Source organism: Choristoneura fumiferana, chromosome 8 (genome assembly GCF_025370935.1).
Source record: "Choristoneura fumiferana chromosome 8, NRCan_CFum_1, whole genome shotgun sequence".
NCBI classification, from domain to species: domain Eukaryota; kingdom Metazoa; phylum Arthropoda; class Insecta; order Lepidoptera; family Tortricidae; genus Choristoneura; species Choristoneura fumiferana.
This window is the reverse complement of record NC_133479.1, coordinates 18,793,210-18,809,304: the sequence shown is the minus strand read 5'-3', so window position 1 is coordinate 18,809,304 and position 16,095 is coordinate 18,793,210. Positions and strand designations below refer to the sequence as shown.

Sequence of the window (16,095 nt, the reverse complement as noted above, 5' to 3'; positions counted from 1 at the left end):
TAACATTCGGCCGTGCTTCGCTACTGTCATAGCCACGGCGGAAAAAATAGATAATTTAAATACCTTGCGTAAACTTTGCCATAACTACGAAGTGGTTCATGCGCGTATGTCCCAATTCCGCGAACCTCCGCGAGCGAATTCGGATACGCTCGCGCCAGAATTCGCTTACAATAAACAATCGTCTTTCCTAAACTCTCCAAAGCAACCATATCAAGGGAAAATTCCCCAGGTAACAACGCCAGTGCACATAATTTCTCTAATTATAAAACCCGCTATCCGGTTAATGCAATCAGCTCGCAAAATAACAACAATAATAATATAAAACTATTTTGCCCGCGTTGTCGCACAAACACTCATACATTACGAAGCTGCAAAGCGCCTCGTACGATAGTCTGTTTTAAATGCGGATTGCCGGGCGTTAAATCTATTAATTGCTCTAAATGCAATAATAAAAAACCAGTTCCTACAACCTCAACTTCAAAAAACTGAAGGCGAGGCGATCCAGTGATCACAGTCTAATAAAAGAAAATAACTGGTCACAATGGCTTAATTATGTTTCAAATTTTTTTAATTCATATAAAGTGGCCACTGTATCGCCTCAACCCTCTATTGTAGACTCGCGACCTTTTGTAAAGGTATCTATTAACGGACTAGAGGTATCGGCTCTGCTCGACTCTGGTTCCGCCGTTACTATTATAGGTAACAATTTTCACAATAGATTACTTGAAAGGGGACATCAACTACTAATCGACGACTCTGTGCGTGTAACAGCCGCGGGCGGCCAACATCTAGATAGTGTAGGATATTTCGACCTGGACTTGACCTTTGAGTCTATAACTCACACTGTAAGGTCATATGTAGTTCCGGGAATCCTCACTTCGCTCATTCTAGGTGTTGACTTCTGGCGCATTTTTAAAGTTTGCCCCAAATACTTGTATAGTATTGGGGTAAGCGAATGCGCCATCAAGCACACAGAGCAAGTCGAGGGTTCCCAAACTCTTATGTCCTATAGTCACTTAACTGAGTCTCAACGCGTCCAGGCAGATAACATCATAAGCCAATTTAACAGCATTTCTTACGAACGGATAGGTTTAGGTCGAACTTCGTTAATAACACACAATATAGATACCGGCGACACTGAGCCGATACGCCAAAGATTTTACCGCATGTCTCCTGAGAAACTTAGAATTATTAACGAACAGGTCGACGAAATGCTACAGCTTGACGTAATCGAACCTTGTGAAAGCGCTTGGTCATCGCCAGTACTTTTAGTAAACAAAAAGAACGGCAAGCCTAGATTTTGTTTAGACAGTAGAAAACTTAACTCAGTAACTAAAAAGGACGCATATAGCTTACCGTACATTTCGGAAATTTTAGATAACCTTAGAGATGCTAAGTTCCTTACTAGCATCGACCTTTCTAAAGCTTTTTGGCAGATACCCATTAATCAGCGGGATAAAACGAAAACAGCGTTTTTCGTACCGTCAAGGGGCACTTTTTGTTTTAAAACTATGGCTTTTGGCCTAACTAACGCGCCGGCTACACAGCAACGTTTAGTCGATAGTTTGTTCGGCCCCGAATTTGAAATGAAAGTTTTCTGTTACCTCGACGATATAGTCTGTGTTAGTAATTCATTCGAGGACCACGTGACATTACTTCTGCGCGTCCTAACTAAATTAAAAACAGCTGGTCTAACTATCAACTTTGAGAAAACTCAGTTCTTCAGGGACAGTCTCAAATACTTAGGTTACGTTGTAGACGCTCAAGGGCTGCGTACAGACCCAGAAAAAGTAAATGCAATCGTAAACTATCCTAGACCAACTTCAAAAAAAGAGGTAAAACGTTTTCTGGGTACCGCCTCTTGGTACCGCCGTTTCGTTCCCAACTTTAGTACTCTGGCAGGGCCCTTAAATATTTTAACTTCTAATAAAAAGAAAGCCCCCCCATTTCAGTGGACGCCAGAGGCCGAACAGGCATTTTTAAAACTTAAAGCCTGCCTTGTAACAACTCCGTTCTTTCTTGTCCCAACTTTGATTTACCGTTCGAAGTACACACTGACGCTAGTGACTATGGCGTCGGCGGTATGTTATGTCAAAATATAAACGGCCAGGAGCACCCGGTCGCTTATATGAGTAGGTCATTAACAGGCTGTGAAAAGAATTATAGTGTAACTGAACGGGAAACCTTAGCCGTACTAGTAGCCTTAGAACACTGGCGCTGTTACTTGGAAAACGGAAAAACATTCAAAGTTTATACCGACCATTCATCCTTGAAATGGTTCCTTTCTCTTAATAACCCAACCGGACGCCTAGCCCGTTGGGGCGTAAGATTGTCTTCTTTCGATTTTGAGATTTTACATCGTCGCGGCAAAGATAACGTAATACCTGATTCGTTATCAAGATCCGTGCCGGTGTCGGCAATAACTATTGCTAACTCGTATCTCAATTCGCAAGACAAATGGTACTTAGACTTGTATAATAGCTGTGTAAACACACCGCAAGGTTTCCCCAATTATAAAATTGTAAACAATTCCTTATATAGACTTACTAAGTCAGATACTAGGTTTAACAATGAGTTCGCGTGGAAAGAGGTTGTGCCAGCGGAATTACGCGAACAAATATAAAAGAAAATCATGCAGAACCAACAGCCGGACACTTAGGCGTTTTCAAAACCTATCACCGTATAGCACTCAAATACTTTTGGGTAGGCATGTATAGAGACGTATCAAAGTTCGTTTCCTCTTGCGACACTTGCATCGCTTATAAACATCCTACGCACGCGACACTAGGTGAAATGGGAAGGCCTAAACAGTGCTCGAGGCCCTTTCAAGCCCTAGCCTTGGACTTCGTCGGACCATTGCCCACTAGTCGTAAACAAATAGTTACTTGCTCGTGTTACTTGTATTTTCTCTCAAAATATTGTTTCTTATTTCCGGTTCGTAACGCAACTGCGGCAATCGTAGTCAAACATTTAGAAGATTCCATTTTCTTAGTTCACGGAATACCGCAAACCATTTACATGGATAATGCGTCACAACTAATTAGCCGCGAACTAAAAACATTTCTCAATAAATACAAGGTGCCTAACCAGTTTTTAATAGCAAAGTACAGTCCACATATTAATAATACGGAACGCTACAATAAAACTATAATATCCTGCGTCTCCACCTTTGTTAACGACGACCATAGGACTTGGGACGTCAACATACCTAAAGTACAATTCGCTATAAATAATTCTGTGAACGAGGTAACCGGTTATACTCCTTCCTTCCTTGTTTACGGCAGAGAGTTAGTGACTTGTGGTTCACACTTCGTCGATAACGATTTGGGGAATGAAATGCTTTTTCTACCTCGCGATATTTACGCACAAAACATGGGTTCTTGACCCATATATTTGATAAAGTTCAACACTCACTTTATAACGCACATCAAAAAAACATTGCGCGTTACAACTTACGCCGAAAACCGGCTGAATTTAATGTGGGAGACTTGGTCTGGAAGCGCACGTATTTCTTAAGTGATAAGTCTAAATACTTTAGCAAAAAACTTGCACCAAAGTTCGTTAAGTGTAAAATAACTAAAAAAAGATCTCCACTCGTTTTCGAACTACAGGATCTTTCTGGTAACGATTTAGGTGCATGGCATATTAAAGATTTAAAATAACACCGGGCGGCAGGTAGCGTCTGCGCACATTAAATAAATAATGCATTACTTGCTTCCTTATCAATGTAGGTACTAATTATAATGCATCTGGACGGGCGATCAGCTGTCGCGCGCCGTCACATCAGTCTCCATTTAGCACCGGCGAATAGCACGCGTGTAAATTTAATTTTGTCTTATCACACTCCCTTATCACTTAGACGCACGGTTCTATTTATAGAATCAAGTCATTTTAGCGCGCCGCCTCCGCGCGGACGTATAATAGCTGCACCTTTTGCACTATTATTTCTTTAAATCTATAGCGCGTACATATTACTTACACGCTAAACTAGTATAATCATTTGTCGCGGTCCGCCACTCATTATTATAATATTAATTGATCTGTCCTTAAGCCTTTACCCGAGAACTTGCAACTCGTTAAAAAGTATTTTAAAATTTGAATTACGGAACCCGTGCGGTTGGTAACACGTAAAATATGCCCTTAGCCTCTGTAATTCAAAACTCTAATGATTGGAACGGATGGTAATTTCAATCACAGATTTAATTAATGTCTATAATTATTTTTTATGAATGCATACAACGTCCACCTTCCATTAACACATTTTATTCCTTTGACATAAGGGTCAACAAGCCTCTGTTTTGTTTGACCCGCCATGAGAGTAGATGTATGATCATAGTATGAGAGACGACGTATGTAAGCGTTATGTCATAGTGTATTTTTTTTTTTTAACGAAATTTGCTATGAGGCTCAAATTTCTTTTGGAGGGACGGGCGTACTGTCACGATGCACATAGGCGATCGCTGACATCTTAGTTAGCTCAGTGTAAGCTAGATGGCGCTTTCTTCAATAAGGGATCTCTGAGCAGAATGGCGGACGAACTCTAGAGGTCGCCACCGTAGTTTTCTCTTGACTTATTTATTTACGTAATAATATGTATTTAATATTTATTTATTATTTACTTATTTATTTATAAAAGTAGGCATTTTATTACACTCATTTACTACACGAGTTTGTACGACTAAATATATCTATAACCAACTCACCCTTGACCGTTTTTGTCGGCCAAGGGGGGTGCTGTCGATCAGCTGTGACCGGGGAATTCTAACTGTAATATTCTCGCCCTTAAAAGCTGAAGCACAGCTGTAAAACACACATTCAACAGCTCACACTACACTAAACAGCTCTCGAAAGCTCCATACGCCCAGACTTGGTAAGTTCTCCGATATTTAACTTTGTGTTTTTCTGTGTATTATTATAATTATTTTCTTTATAATTTAACTTTGTTAATTGAACTGAAGGCTTCCCCTGGCCAGGGAATCTTTTATTTCAAACATTTCTTATACTTAATATTTTCACTTGTTAATTTCTCTCATCGTTGTATAAAACTCAGAACCTATGTTAATGCTTATTACTTTTATGCAACGGATGCTTACCGGTGTTAAAATAAATTCAAACTCAGCTAAGTAACGTTTAATTTCAAATGTAATCCTCTAACGGTTATTTAGTGAACTGTTGTATTTCAAATTTTTAACGGTCACTTAGGCTATTTATTTTTACCTTTTGTTTTTTTAAAAATAATTATATAAAACTAGAATCACTTTCCTTTGCCTGCCTGTAACTCCGTATGATTGTCCTGCCACTCACTGCAATTCAGCACACCCTAAGAGTTGGGCATCGCTGCAGAGGAGTGACTGGCAAACAATCTAGCACTGGACCACAACTGACACCACCTAATTTACAGGGCACCTCCGTACGGCTTCAACTTCCACACCTTTGTACGGCTTACAAAACCTTCGTACAACTTTCAAAGCTCCGTTCGGCTACAATTCTCACGGCTCAGGCGGCTCCTTTAACCTGACACTAAGCCCTGACGGCCTTAACTTCCGGAGTACTGCACATCCTTCCTGGCTCGTCCAAGACCCTGATCGTTCCGGCGTGGAACACTTGTCCAGGCTGCTCGTCCTGCCGCCCTAGGCCCCTTTTGACCTCGGCACCGACGACCACTCAGCTGGACCAGGCCCCCCTGCTGTGGCCAGCCTCTTCGCTCCGGGTTCTTCTCTCCGACTCCAGGGAGTGTAGGCCAGTGAGACCGAATAATCAGAACCACCTCTCAATAAAATCGCTTGAACTCACTACCTGAGATTCTCGTAATACTTTTACTTTTAATTTTGTCAAATTAGGCCTGTTATTTTTGTGTTCAATATTTAATTAAAAAATTGTTAAAAAGTCTTATTGTTTTACTCAAAGAATAACTTACTAGGCTCCTTTAAGGTCAAACCTCCCCTCAAGAGGTCTGCCCTTGACAACATAACCATCTCGCATAACCGGCACGGGAGGGCGCCAAATATATCCTACTTCCATGAGATTTCAGTAACGTAATGGTGTACTTACCGCTGCTGATTGCCTCAGTCTTGGTGCTGTGCACAGTGGATAGCGTCAGCGGCGGCAGGCTGCTCTTCGGGCGGCTGCGACCCAGTATCGCATTCTTCAACGCCGTGGAGTCCTCGGTGTGTTTCAAAACTCCATCTTCTGGTTCAGTCTTGATTTTTGTATGGTTGGAAGCGTCGTCTTTTCCTCTTTCGATTTTAACGATTGCAAACAGCCTATTCCTCCTGTGTAAGTGAATATGGAAAATATTGATGTGTTAGGGCCTTCCCTAGCTGAAGTGAATTTGCACGGAGCGGGTGGACGCGTACTGAAAAATATTATGAACTAACGGCTTTTTCTCAAAAATGTCCGTAAAAGTTGACATTATTCTTTACATATCAGAACTAATCAGAAGGTGAAGTGCATAGTTTATGGTCAGCGAAAAATTTAAAAGTTAAAAAGAATGCAGGCGCGCTAGCTCGACAATAATAAATTAACGCGCCTGCAATCAGTCACAATTTTTTTTTTAATTTAAGAAGCGTATGGAAATGTTGGCACAAGTCGTATACAGCCAAGTTGTATAAAAACACGCGAGAATATTTATAATTAACTTTATTAAAGTTTTCTTATTGCAAACACTGTAATTTATACATAAAAAATGTATTTTTTGGGCCAGCAAATTAGAAGGCCACTGACTGATAGAAGTCTAGATAGAAGAGAGAGAAAACATAGACAACAGATTTTAGACATAGATAAGATTAGGTTTAGTGTTGCCATTGATAAATATTTTTCTTTATGTTTACATTTTAATTTATTTTATATATTTATTTTATGTTCGTGTATTGAACATAAGTAATGGCCGGAATCAGATATTTTGTTGGAACTCTGGACTTTTTTTATTGGGTCTGGAACAGCTTGTGGTGTTTTCGGTGGAGAAATACACCTGCAGTTTATTTTTAATGTTAAAAGGCGGGAAAGCATTATTATTTTGAGAAAAAGTTTATTCTATGTCAGAATTATTCGTAATTTTTGAAAAAAGCTTTATATTAGTCTCGGCCGGAATAGTAATTGTTGGCTTCGTTTTAGTTAAACGGACTAGCAAGCTCGTCCGTTTAATACTCATACTCAGCCAGCAATTGCCTACATCCAGGCCACGACAATAATCTACTATTGCATGTACCCGAACCCGCAAGCGTACGCCCGCTTCGTGCCAACTAGCGTAGGCCTTTAAGATGTGACTCAGTAAGTAAACCTGCGTATGGACAGACGATAATGAAGGTAGATCCAATTAGAGGGTATAGAGCCCTTTTCTTGGCCTAACAATTATAGAGCAGTTTAAAAATTACAATTATTGATTGAAGTCTTCTAAACTCTACTTCACAAAATTAGCAAAAGCTGCATATATCGTTGTACGTTATTTTTATCTATATTAATAATTTCGTCAAGGGGTACGGTAGACTCGAACGAAATGCACATCAAATTGAAGAGCGTAAAAAATTAGTCAATCCGAGTCGACAACTTGTAGGCGGAAAATTCGGATTATCGAGTATTATCAATATAAACTTGAATAAATTACTAATTATATAATGGCGTGCGAAGTAAACATGTCAAAGTCATCACATCAAAGTGGCGTTAGTGTCACGTCATCACGTGTCACAGGTGTCACAGGTTTGCATTTCATCAAAAAATTGATGGAGCCACTTTTCCTAAATTTGAATTGAATTGTTCTCCATTGTGACCTCTTTATAAGGGCCCCACACACGGTACGATTCGTCGATTTTCATCAGATCGATCGTACAGATCGTAGGTCTAATTTCTTTGAGTATGAGACAGAGACATCATAGTTATTTGGGCAAATAAGATTTAGGTGAAATATCTACTATAATAGTGAAATACCGATACGTAGGTTAGCTGTGAAAGTACGTTTGTGATAATATTAAGGCTGGGAATATACGTCAGATTTTTTGATAAGTACAAGTCTTTACACTGGCAAAAAAAATTTTTTAAACATATTATTATGAGTACATTTTACCCGAGCGAAGCCGGGGTTTCATCTAGTATTTCTATAGTTTTTCACTCAAGCAAACAAAATCGCAGTTCAAAAAAAAATGACTACCAACTTACCGAATTCAAATTGATAACGTAAGAACTGTCATTGTCTTTGAAGGTGGTGAGCGCGGCGAGCACGTCCTCGCCGTCGCTGTCGGAGTTCTCCAGGTCTATCTTGAAGTCCCTCAGCTCGCGATAGCCTTCCGGCGTGCCGGGCCGTGCCGTGCCGCCGGGGCTCGCCGACGGGTTACCTGAGAAAAACAATATAATGAATCACAAGTAAACCGATCTTCGTGTTTAGAAGCAAGTTTAACATTTAAACCGTTTATTTGTGAAGTTATGAGTAGCCCGGCCGAGTGGCAAAGTTTGTACGATTATTATACTTGATGCACCTTTGGTAATGTACTCTAACCTCATACTCTCGTCATGCTCGACACTAGGACAAGTACATTATTTTATCGCTGTTGTCCGCAATTTAGTCGGCGATTCGCGAGATTTTAAACAGTCTAAGTATGTTAATCAGGGATAGAGTACTGTAGCTTTCTATCAGTTAAAATGATTTCTAAAATCAGTTCCAAAACTTCCAAAGGCAAATTTATCATAAATACCATTTCAATATTTCATTCATGAAACTCGAAGCATTACTCCTTCAAAACCCTATCAATGAGCAACGTCAAACAATTACAAAAAAAACACACGTGTATAAGGTATTAGATTATTCGTGCATTGAAGTTTAAAAAGTTAAGACATAATAGGGGCACCTACCAGTGGAGCTGACAGCAGGCTTCGCCGGCTCCAACAGCTCTTTGCCAAAGAACGCCTCCTGCATGTAGGAGGGGAATTGTTCCATCAGCTTGGATCGCGGCTTTCGGCGCGGCTTGCGCTTGTTGCCCGGCGACTCTAAAGAGAACAGCCGACTTTAAGATAATACCAAAATTAGACAACTATGAATTGACAAAGACTACGCGATAAGGTGGTATAAATACTATTTGAACTCGAAATATCGGTTCCCAAAAAGCCAAATCTAAATTAATTTGTTGAAGTATTCTTCTCCGCAAGTAATAACAAAGTCCAACAGATACGCATGTAATTTAGAAGCAAAACAATTTATTTAGCGCGCGAGTACATCGATAAGCCCTGTATCATGCATCATAAGCTTTTCACTCTGCTGGACATTAGGCCTCCCCTAAATCGCACTATTTGAAAGAAAGAAAGAAAATACATTTATTCACAACACAAGACACAACAATAGTATTGAGTACAAATAGACAACACGTAGGAAAATATGTGTCATTGCGGTTGCGAATCGGACACTGGCTCAGCATAATGCTGAAGTGTTAATAATAAACACCCCAGCGCTGATTTTCAGTCAGTACCGTTTTTAACCTATTTGATTTTTATCTTCGACCTGTCACATCCAGCTTCTTCCAGCCACCTTTAAACAACACCTAACGTGGACGAACTTTTATTTGCATTTCTTCGTCGATTCCATCACTTACCGACAGGCGAGACTAAGGACAAACGCAAGAAAATTAAGTGTATAACGTACCAAACTCCAGATTTTTCAGATTTAGAAATAATGTTTAAAAGATTTGTTACCTCCAGACGCCTGCGTCCCATCGCCGTCCTTCTCATCGTCCGCCTGCGTCTTCGTCGTCTGTCTCTGTCGGACCACGAACCCGCCAATACCGAGCTTGTTCAGGTTCCGCTGTCTCTTTCTCCGCAGAACTGTCAGTCCGGACTCAGTCGTATACACTGTGAACCCTTCAGGGGGTGGGCCTTCGTTTACTACGTTCCATAGAATGCCTTCTTTGAGATTTGCGTTTGATATGCCTGTGAGTAAAATAATGGAAAATTCACGTTATTTTGGTAGTTTATCTATAGGTTATACATATTAACACATTCAGCCCCAGTCACACAACGTCTGTGACTTTTTAGTTCTTACTCCTAAGCCAGTGAAACGTATTTGTGACTGCTGTGGGACATCCGTAGGCATAGCGTAAGAGCTTAGTGGATCATCACATCACATTCGGCTCCGGCAACGTTCCGCTAAGCCTTTAGGCTATGCCAGCCTTTAAGAGGTACGAATTCTCTTGACACACATGCGTGTTACCGGCGCATATGAGTACGAATTTTTGATCATAAACGTCAGTAATACAACGTTTTTGTGATCAAACCGGATCAACCGGATTATATTACGTCTGTGACTTCTTAGTTCTTACTTCTATGCCAGTGACACCAATTTGTGACTGCTGTGGGATATGCGTAGGCATAGCGTAAGAGCTTAGTGGATCAATGCAGGGGCCGAACGTGTTAACATTCTTCCGCGTTTTATATTTCGTCACTACTTTGAAAAAATCTCGTATCTCAAATCAATACGTCAACAAAATTGACCTTTGAAATAATGTTCGTAAAGTTCAATTAGAAAAGTATCAATTTTGAGATACAAGCTTTTTTCAAAGTAGTGACGATTTTATCTTCTGTTGTAGTCCACAATGCTGTTATCTCCCGCATTAATGGCAAATACCAATACAAATGTCTTGAATAATGTTTTGCCATCGTATTTTGTCGGTAAAGTTCGTATTTATGAGTTATAAAACAGATATATTTTTCTAATGGAAGGTAGGAAAGAGTACGGAAGAAATATAATTATTATTATTGTTTGACCTCTAACAGATAAGCTTACTTTCTATAAAAGTAAACTCTAAGCATCATCTCTTTTCAGTATTTGCCTAGACAAAATAATGATGAAACGCTTAATATTGACAGCATAATGAGTAGAAATAGTCTCGATTGTGACATACCCGGTTCCTCTTTAACTTCAGCCGTGCTGTCCGGCTTGGAGTCGTCAGGCATCTCGACGTCCGCGTTCTGAACCACTGTTTCAATAGATGCCATTATTTCTAATCCACAATGCCAGCGTGGACACACAAAAACTCACATTAGACATTGTTACATAAGCAATAGATAAATAAAATAATAATATATATACTAACATATGCGTGGGGAAGCTGAGAAACTAGGCTAACTTTAATTAATTATACATTTTTGTTATCGTTAGCTACTGAACAGACAAGGCGTCAGAAATCTGAGCAATGATCATAATAGTGAATTATAGAATTAAGCAGTATCATACAAAATACTCTGAACAATCGCCTTTTAACTGCTATAGCAGGCATGGTGGTGAAAGATTAAGCCGATGAGAAGCGGTTAGCTAGAATTCCGTACGCAATACAATTCTGTGATAATAAACACAACAGAACTCACCAGCGTCTTTCTCAGTGGTCTCGTTCTTGAACCTTCTTTTTCTCCGTGTGTGAGTGATGCCCATTTCGGCCTCGAGCTGTTTCATGTGGTGAGCGCCCCGCTGGGACAAGCACACATCATCTACGTAGTATTCGCCGCCCAGTCCTAGAGTTAAAGACGAATTTAGATTTGTGCCTGTAGTATTCGGATTCCGTCAATAATAATTTAAGCAACTTCAAATGTCAATAACAATAATAATATTCCATTTATTACAAGAAACTTTGCGGCTCGTACATATTTATTTGCCGTTAGCATCGATTTAGAATACCCTAGATACCCTGCTAACGCTCAAAATGTGTCTCGCTAAAACTGTGCTTAAGCACCTTCTAAGCTTAGTTGCGCAATCAGTCACGCGTTACTGCAAAGCACGCCTGCTTCGTTATCGAATCAAAACATGCCGAAGTGCTCCGTAAAAAAGTTCAAAAATAATACATTAGCGACGTTGAAAAGGAATGGCATATCGTATTTTCGATAAGTACTAGTTAAAAGCTTTATAATGTAGTGAATTTGCGGCAAAATACGCTTTCACACTCATTAAAAACGTTATTGTTTTAATTAATTTCAATAAGTACCTATCTTCATTTGAAACGTCAAAGCCGTCAATTTGTTACGATTGTCACGCGGCGGCGTAAACTGAATCCGCCTTAATAGGGATTGACCGAAAGCGCGATGGTCTTATTTTGTAATGTCGTAACCGCCAATCGCGCGCACTCAAAATAAAACCTTAATTTTCGTGACATAAGGTTGCATGTAACGAAAATTGAAATGTTCTTCAGTACATTATGTATTTTTGATTTGCCTTAGTAGACGCACGCACTTGTAACTTAGCGATGGGACTGGGGATTTTTAAGACTTGAATTTGTAGGTGATAGTGCATCTAGGGTATTCTAAATCGATGGCCGTTAGTAAAATCTTATAAGCTAAGTAAGTGTTAGTTTTATAAAAAGTATAATTTAAATTATTTAAAGGACCCTTTTCCAATAGTAATATAGTCATTAAAATTATTTTAAAAACAAAGAAGCTATGACCGAATCTTCACCACTCATTGATACATTTTATGTGGAAGATAAATGTTATGCCGTCTCTGTTTGTTGGACAAAGCAAACTGAGACGGCATTACATCTATGTTAAATAAAATTTATCAATAGGTGTAATAAGCTCTGAAGGTATCATTCCGATGTTGGCGACTGCAACCGAGTCGCGTGACCTCGTGTTAACAGTTATGCAATTAGTCACGCGGCGCGGACGCTAGCATCCATCAGTGCTTCATATTAATTCATGCTAAGCAGTGGATCGCGCGACCCGTCGCGGTCGTGTGTCGCGGTCGCCAACATCGGTATGCTATCTTGAAAGTAAATTACCGAGCGACTGCGGCGTGGGCATCTGAGTGGGTCGCGGCGGCGGCGGCGCCTCGATGGCAGCCTTCGCAAGGTGCGGCGGGGCGTGCTCGCGCCCGCGACATAACAGACAGTTGTAGCTGGCGGGGAATTTCATAATTAGTATACCATTCGAATAAATCATATGATCAGAATAAATCATAAGATCAACATTCAATCAACACGGGAAAGGTGTGGGTAACGGACGTCGAAAATTAGCAGCAATCGTGGCATGTCTTTTAGCACGCCTTGCCCGCATATCCGAATTCCGCCTCAGTTTCATGCGAGGTGCGGTTAAAGTACGACCTATACTTGTCGACCCGGAATGAACGACTATACTGTACGACCTAATAATTTAAACTCTCATATGATCGGGTATGGGTACACAAGTGTTGACAGGTCCCAGTCGGCACGGCAAAATGTCTATATGTCGGTCTCGCCGCTTACGGCGTCGCATACGGCAGGTAGCCTACGCTGGTACGCGTCGCACTTTATGATCAGCTCGCCGTCCGAATACGGCCCCGAGCTACCTAAAGCTATACACGTTGTGGTTGCACTAATAACGAGGTCTCACCCAGCACGGCAGCAGGTCTCTGCGTCAGCCTCGCTGCGGATGGAGTCGCAAGTGGCGTGCAGCCAGCGCCGGCAGCCTTCGCACTGGATGATAAGCTCGCCATCGGAATAAGGCTCCGTGCACACGCAACACATCACTAGCGAGGCGCACGGCCCGCACTCTGGAAAAAGGAAGTTTGGTTATGATCGAGAACATGAGCGTTACAAGCCATTGTCAATAAACTTTAGACTGTGTGGCTTCTTCGAGAGGATAATGTATAGAACAATGCATCATGAGATTGGTTAGATTTTTGAACAATTTTAGATGACATATCTGGATAAATAAATATAAATAAATAAATAAATAAAATGGATAAATATAATTAGAGTTTGCCTGCCAACGCTTCGTCTTCCATTTTGTAATCGCCACCCGAGAACCTTTCTCCCGCAACGGTTATCTGTACTTTGTGGCCCGCCCGCTACCTCTTCACCTTACATATTCTTCGACTTAATTCGGTAACTTTAGTTTTTTTGACGAATTTGCGCATTTCGGATTCTATCGCACAAAGAAACTCCAAGCATAGCTCTTTCCACAGCTCTTGGGATGACTTTGAACTTAGCCCGATATTCAGTAACTTACGGCGTATGCAAATGATTAAGATTTTTGGTTGGTTAGTTGGTTTTCCCGGTGGTTCAGTTGGTAGGACACCATTGACGCGTCAGCAGGGTTGTGTATTACCCTTAGGGCCGTTTACCTGTGTAGTTCTCGCACCAGGTGTGCGTGTCGCGCGTGCCGCACGTGAGGCACTTGCGGCACCGCTCGCAGCGCCAGGCGCCGCGCGGCACGTCGCCCAGCGGCGGCCGCGCGCAGTACGTGTGCCAGGCGGTGTCGCAGTCGTCGCACAGCACCAGCAGCGCCTCGTCCCCGCGGTTGCCGCAGCCCTCGCACACCGTGCAGTCCAGACAGCGCCACCCGAGCGTCACTATCACTTGAGATACCTAACGAACAAAACGTACGGTTTACTGAATACTTACCTCGACGTTTCGACTACATTTTAGTACATTATTATTCCCTCAAGCCCCTCAAGACACCCACCCTGAAATTGACCCAATGCACGTCTATGCCGTTGGTGGACTTACTACACTGCGCTTCCTGCACTGTACAGCATTTCTCAAACCAGTGTTGCTGCTTGCCTTGGCATGCCTGAGCATTGCCCTTTTTGTTTCTTTCGGTCCCATTTTTTTAGTTTCGTTTTACTCGAACTTAAAATATAAGATTGTTTTCATTTTTAATGTATTTTCTTGTCATGCCGAATCTTGGCAAATAAACTTTTCGTATTATTACTTCATCATCATCATCATGTCAGCCGAAAGACGTCCACTGCTGGACATAGGCCTCCCCCAAGGCTCTCCACTCAGACCGGTCTTGTGCTTTCCGCATCCACCGCGATCCCGCGATCTTAACCAAGTCGTCGCTCCATCTTGTTGGAGGCCTACTGACAGCTCGTCTCCCGGTCCGCGGACGCCACTCGAGAACCTTCTGGCCCCACCGGCCATCCGTCCTGCGAGCAATGTGCCCCGCCCACTGCCACTTTAGTTTCGCAATTCTTCGGGCTATGTCGGTAACCTTAGTTCTACTGCGTATTATTACTTGAAATTCGTTTATTTTATTACTAACTTACCTTAATGTTAACGCAGTAGGGATGGTAGGTCTGCCCGCACTGAGAGCAGGCAATAAGGCACCCTTCGGAGTCCGTCCCCACCGCTCCACACATCACGCACAAATCTTGAGTCAACACAAACTTGTCTTTGCTCGAACATAATACTAGTTTATTCTCCACACCTGAATAAACATTCTTATTTTGCTAAGAATATAAGATTGTTTTCGACAGTAAAAAGTAAAACACAATTGTCTTCACATCTCACGAAATCTTATTGTTGCTGTAGATTTTCAAGTCAGTGCACATAATTAAGTACCACGCGTTAGGCTGGGATCAATCATCAGCTTTACAAATTTTAATTGAAGAATCTGTTAGTTCAAACAATATTTATTCACTGATACTTTCTCGGCTATCGGTAAGTGATGCACCATACGCGTAGCTACCGATTTATAACACCGTGGACAGCAGGTGCTTAAAATTAGAACAATAGGGCCTACAGACGCTACGAAATATTCTAACGAATCAGACTACAGTTGGGCCGGTACCGTTATCGTATCGTATGTGTGAGAAAACTTAGCAGTTTTGTACGATTTTTTAAAGCTTTACCGTCGAACGGAAAAGTATCAAAATTGTAATAGATAACTTAGAGAGAGAATTTACAATAAATCCGACAAGAATGAACGGTGAATCTGACCGAGGATTTTTCGTAGCAAAAACATACTTTTAAACAAAATTATATTTTACCTGGATCGTCCTCAGGGGTCTTGTTATCGGGCGCCTGCGGCCTCTGCAGCCCAAACCCGGCACCCCAAAAACCCCCTCATCTTGGTTTAGTGCCCCTCTTCCGGCCAAAATCTAGCACCGATCTTGTCGTTTCTGGAAGCCCAGTTTCGCGGCGGATGCATCCCGCCCTTGAATTTGTACCCGCCTATCTTCTTCTTCGCTACTTTAGACGAGACTGTGTAAGGTTTGCCTTACCTAACCCAAACATCCGGCTAGGAAGAAAACAAAACAAATTTATCTACCTATTCTTAACATTTTATAGTACCCCATAGTGGGGTGGTCTAGGACTGTCTAGAACACAACTTGACTATTTGATTTTTGCCTAGAGCTTAAAGTGATAC

General features: G+C 41.3%; 1 protein-coding gene across 1 annotated transcript; it reads right to left on the bottom strand.

Moving 5' to 3' along the window:
• Nucleotides 1-3,452: 3,452 nt before the first annotated feature.
• LOC141430582 (histone-lysine N-methyltransferase 2D-like) lies at nucleotides 3,453-15,761 on the bottom strand. The gene is made up of 12 exons (XM_074091355.1): nucleotides 15,716-15,761; nucleotides 14,993-15,153; nucleotides 14,066-14,309; nucleotides 13,333-13,492; nucleotides 12,744-12,859; nucleotides 11,344-11,487; nucleotides 10,881-10,955; nucleotides 9,676-9,909; nucleotides 8,842-8,976; nucleotides 8,144-8,327; nucleotides 6,052-6,272; nucleotides 3,453-3,493 (listed from the first exon to the last, which is right to left on the bottom strand). The coding sequence occupies exons 2-12, from the start codon at nucleotides 15,083-15,085 to the stop codon at nucleotides 3,453-3,455; spliced, it is 1,647 nt and encodes a 548-aa protein (XP_073947456.1). The 5' UTR covers nucleotides 15,086-15,153; nucleotides 15,716-15,761.
• Between the last annotated feature and the right edge of the window lie 334 nt (nucleotides 15,762-16,095).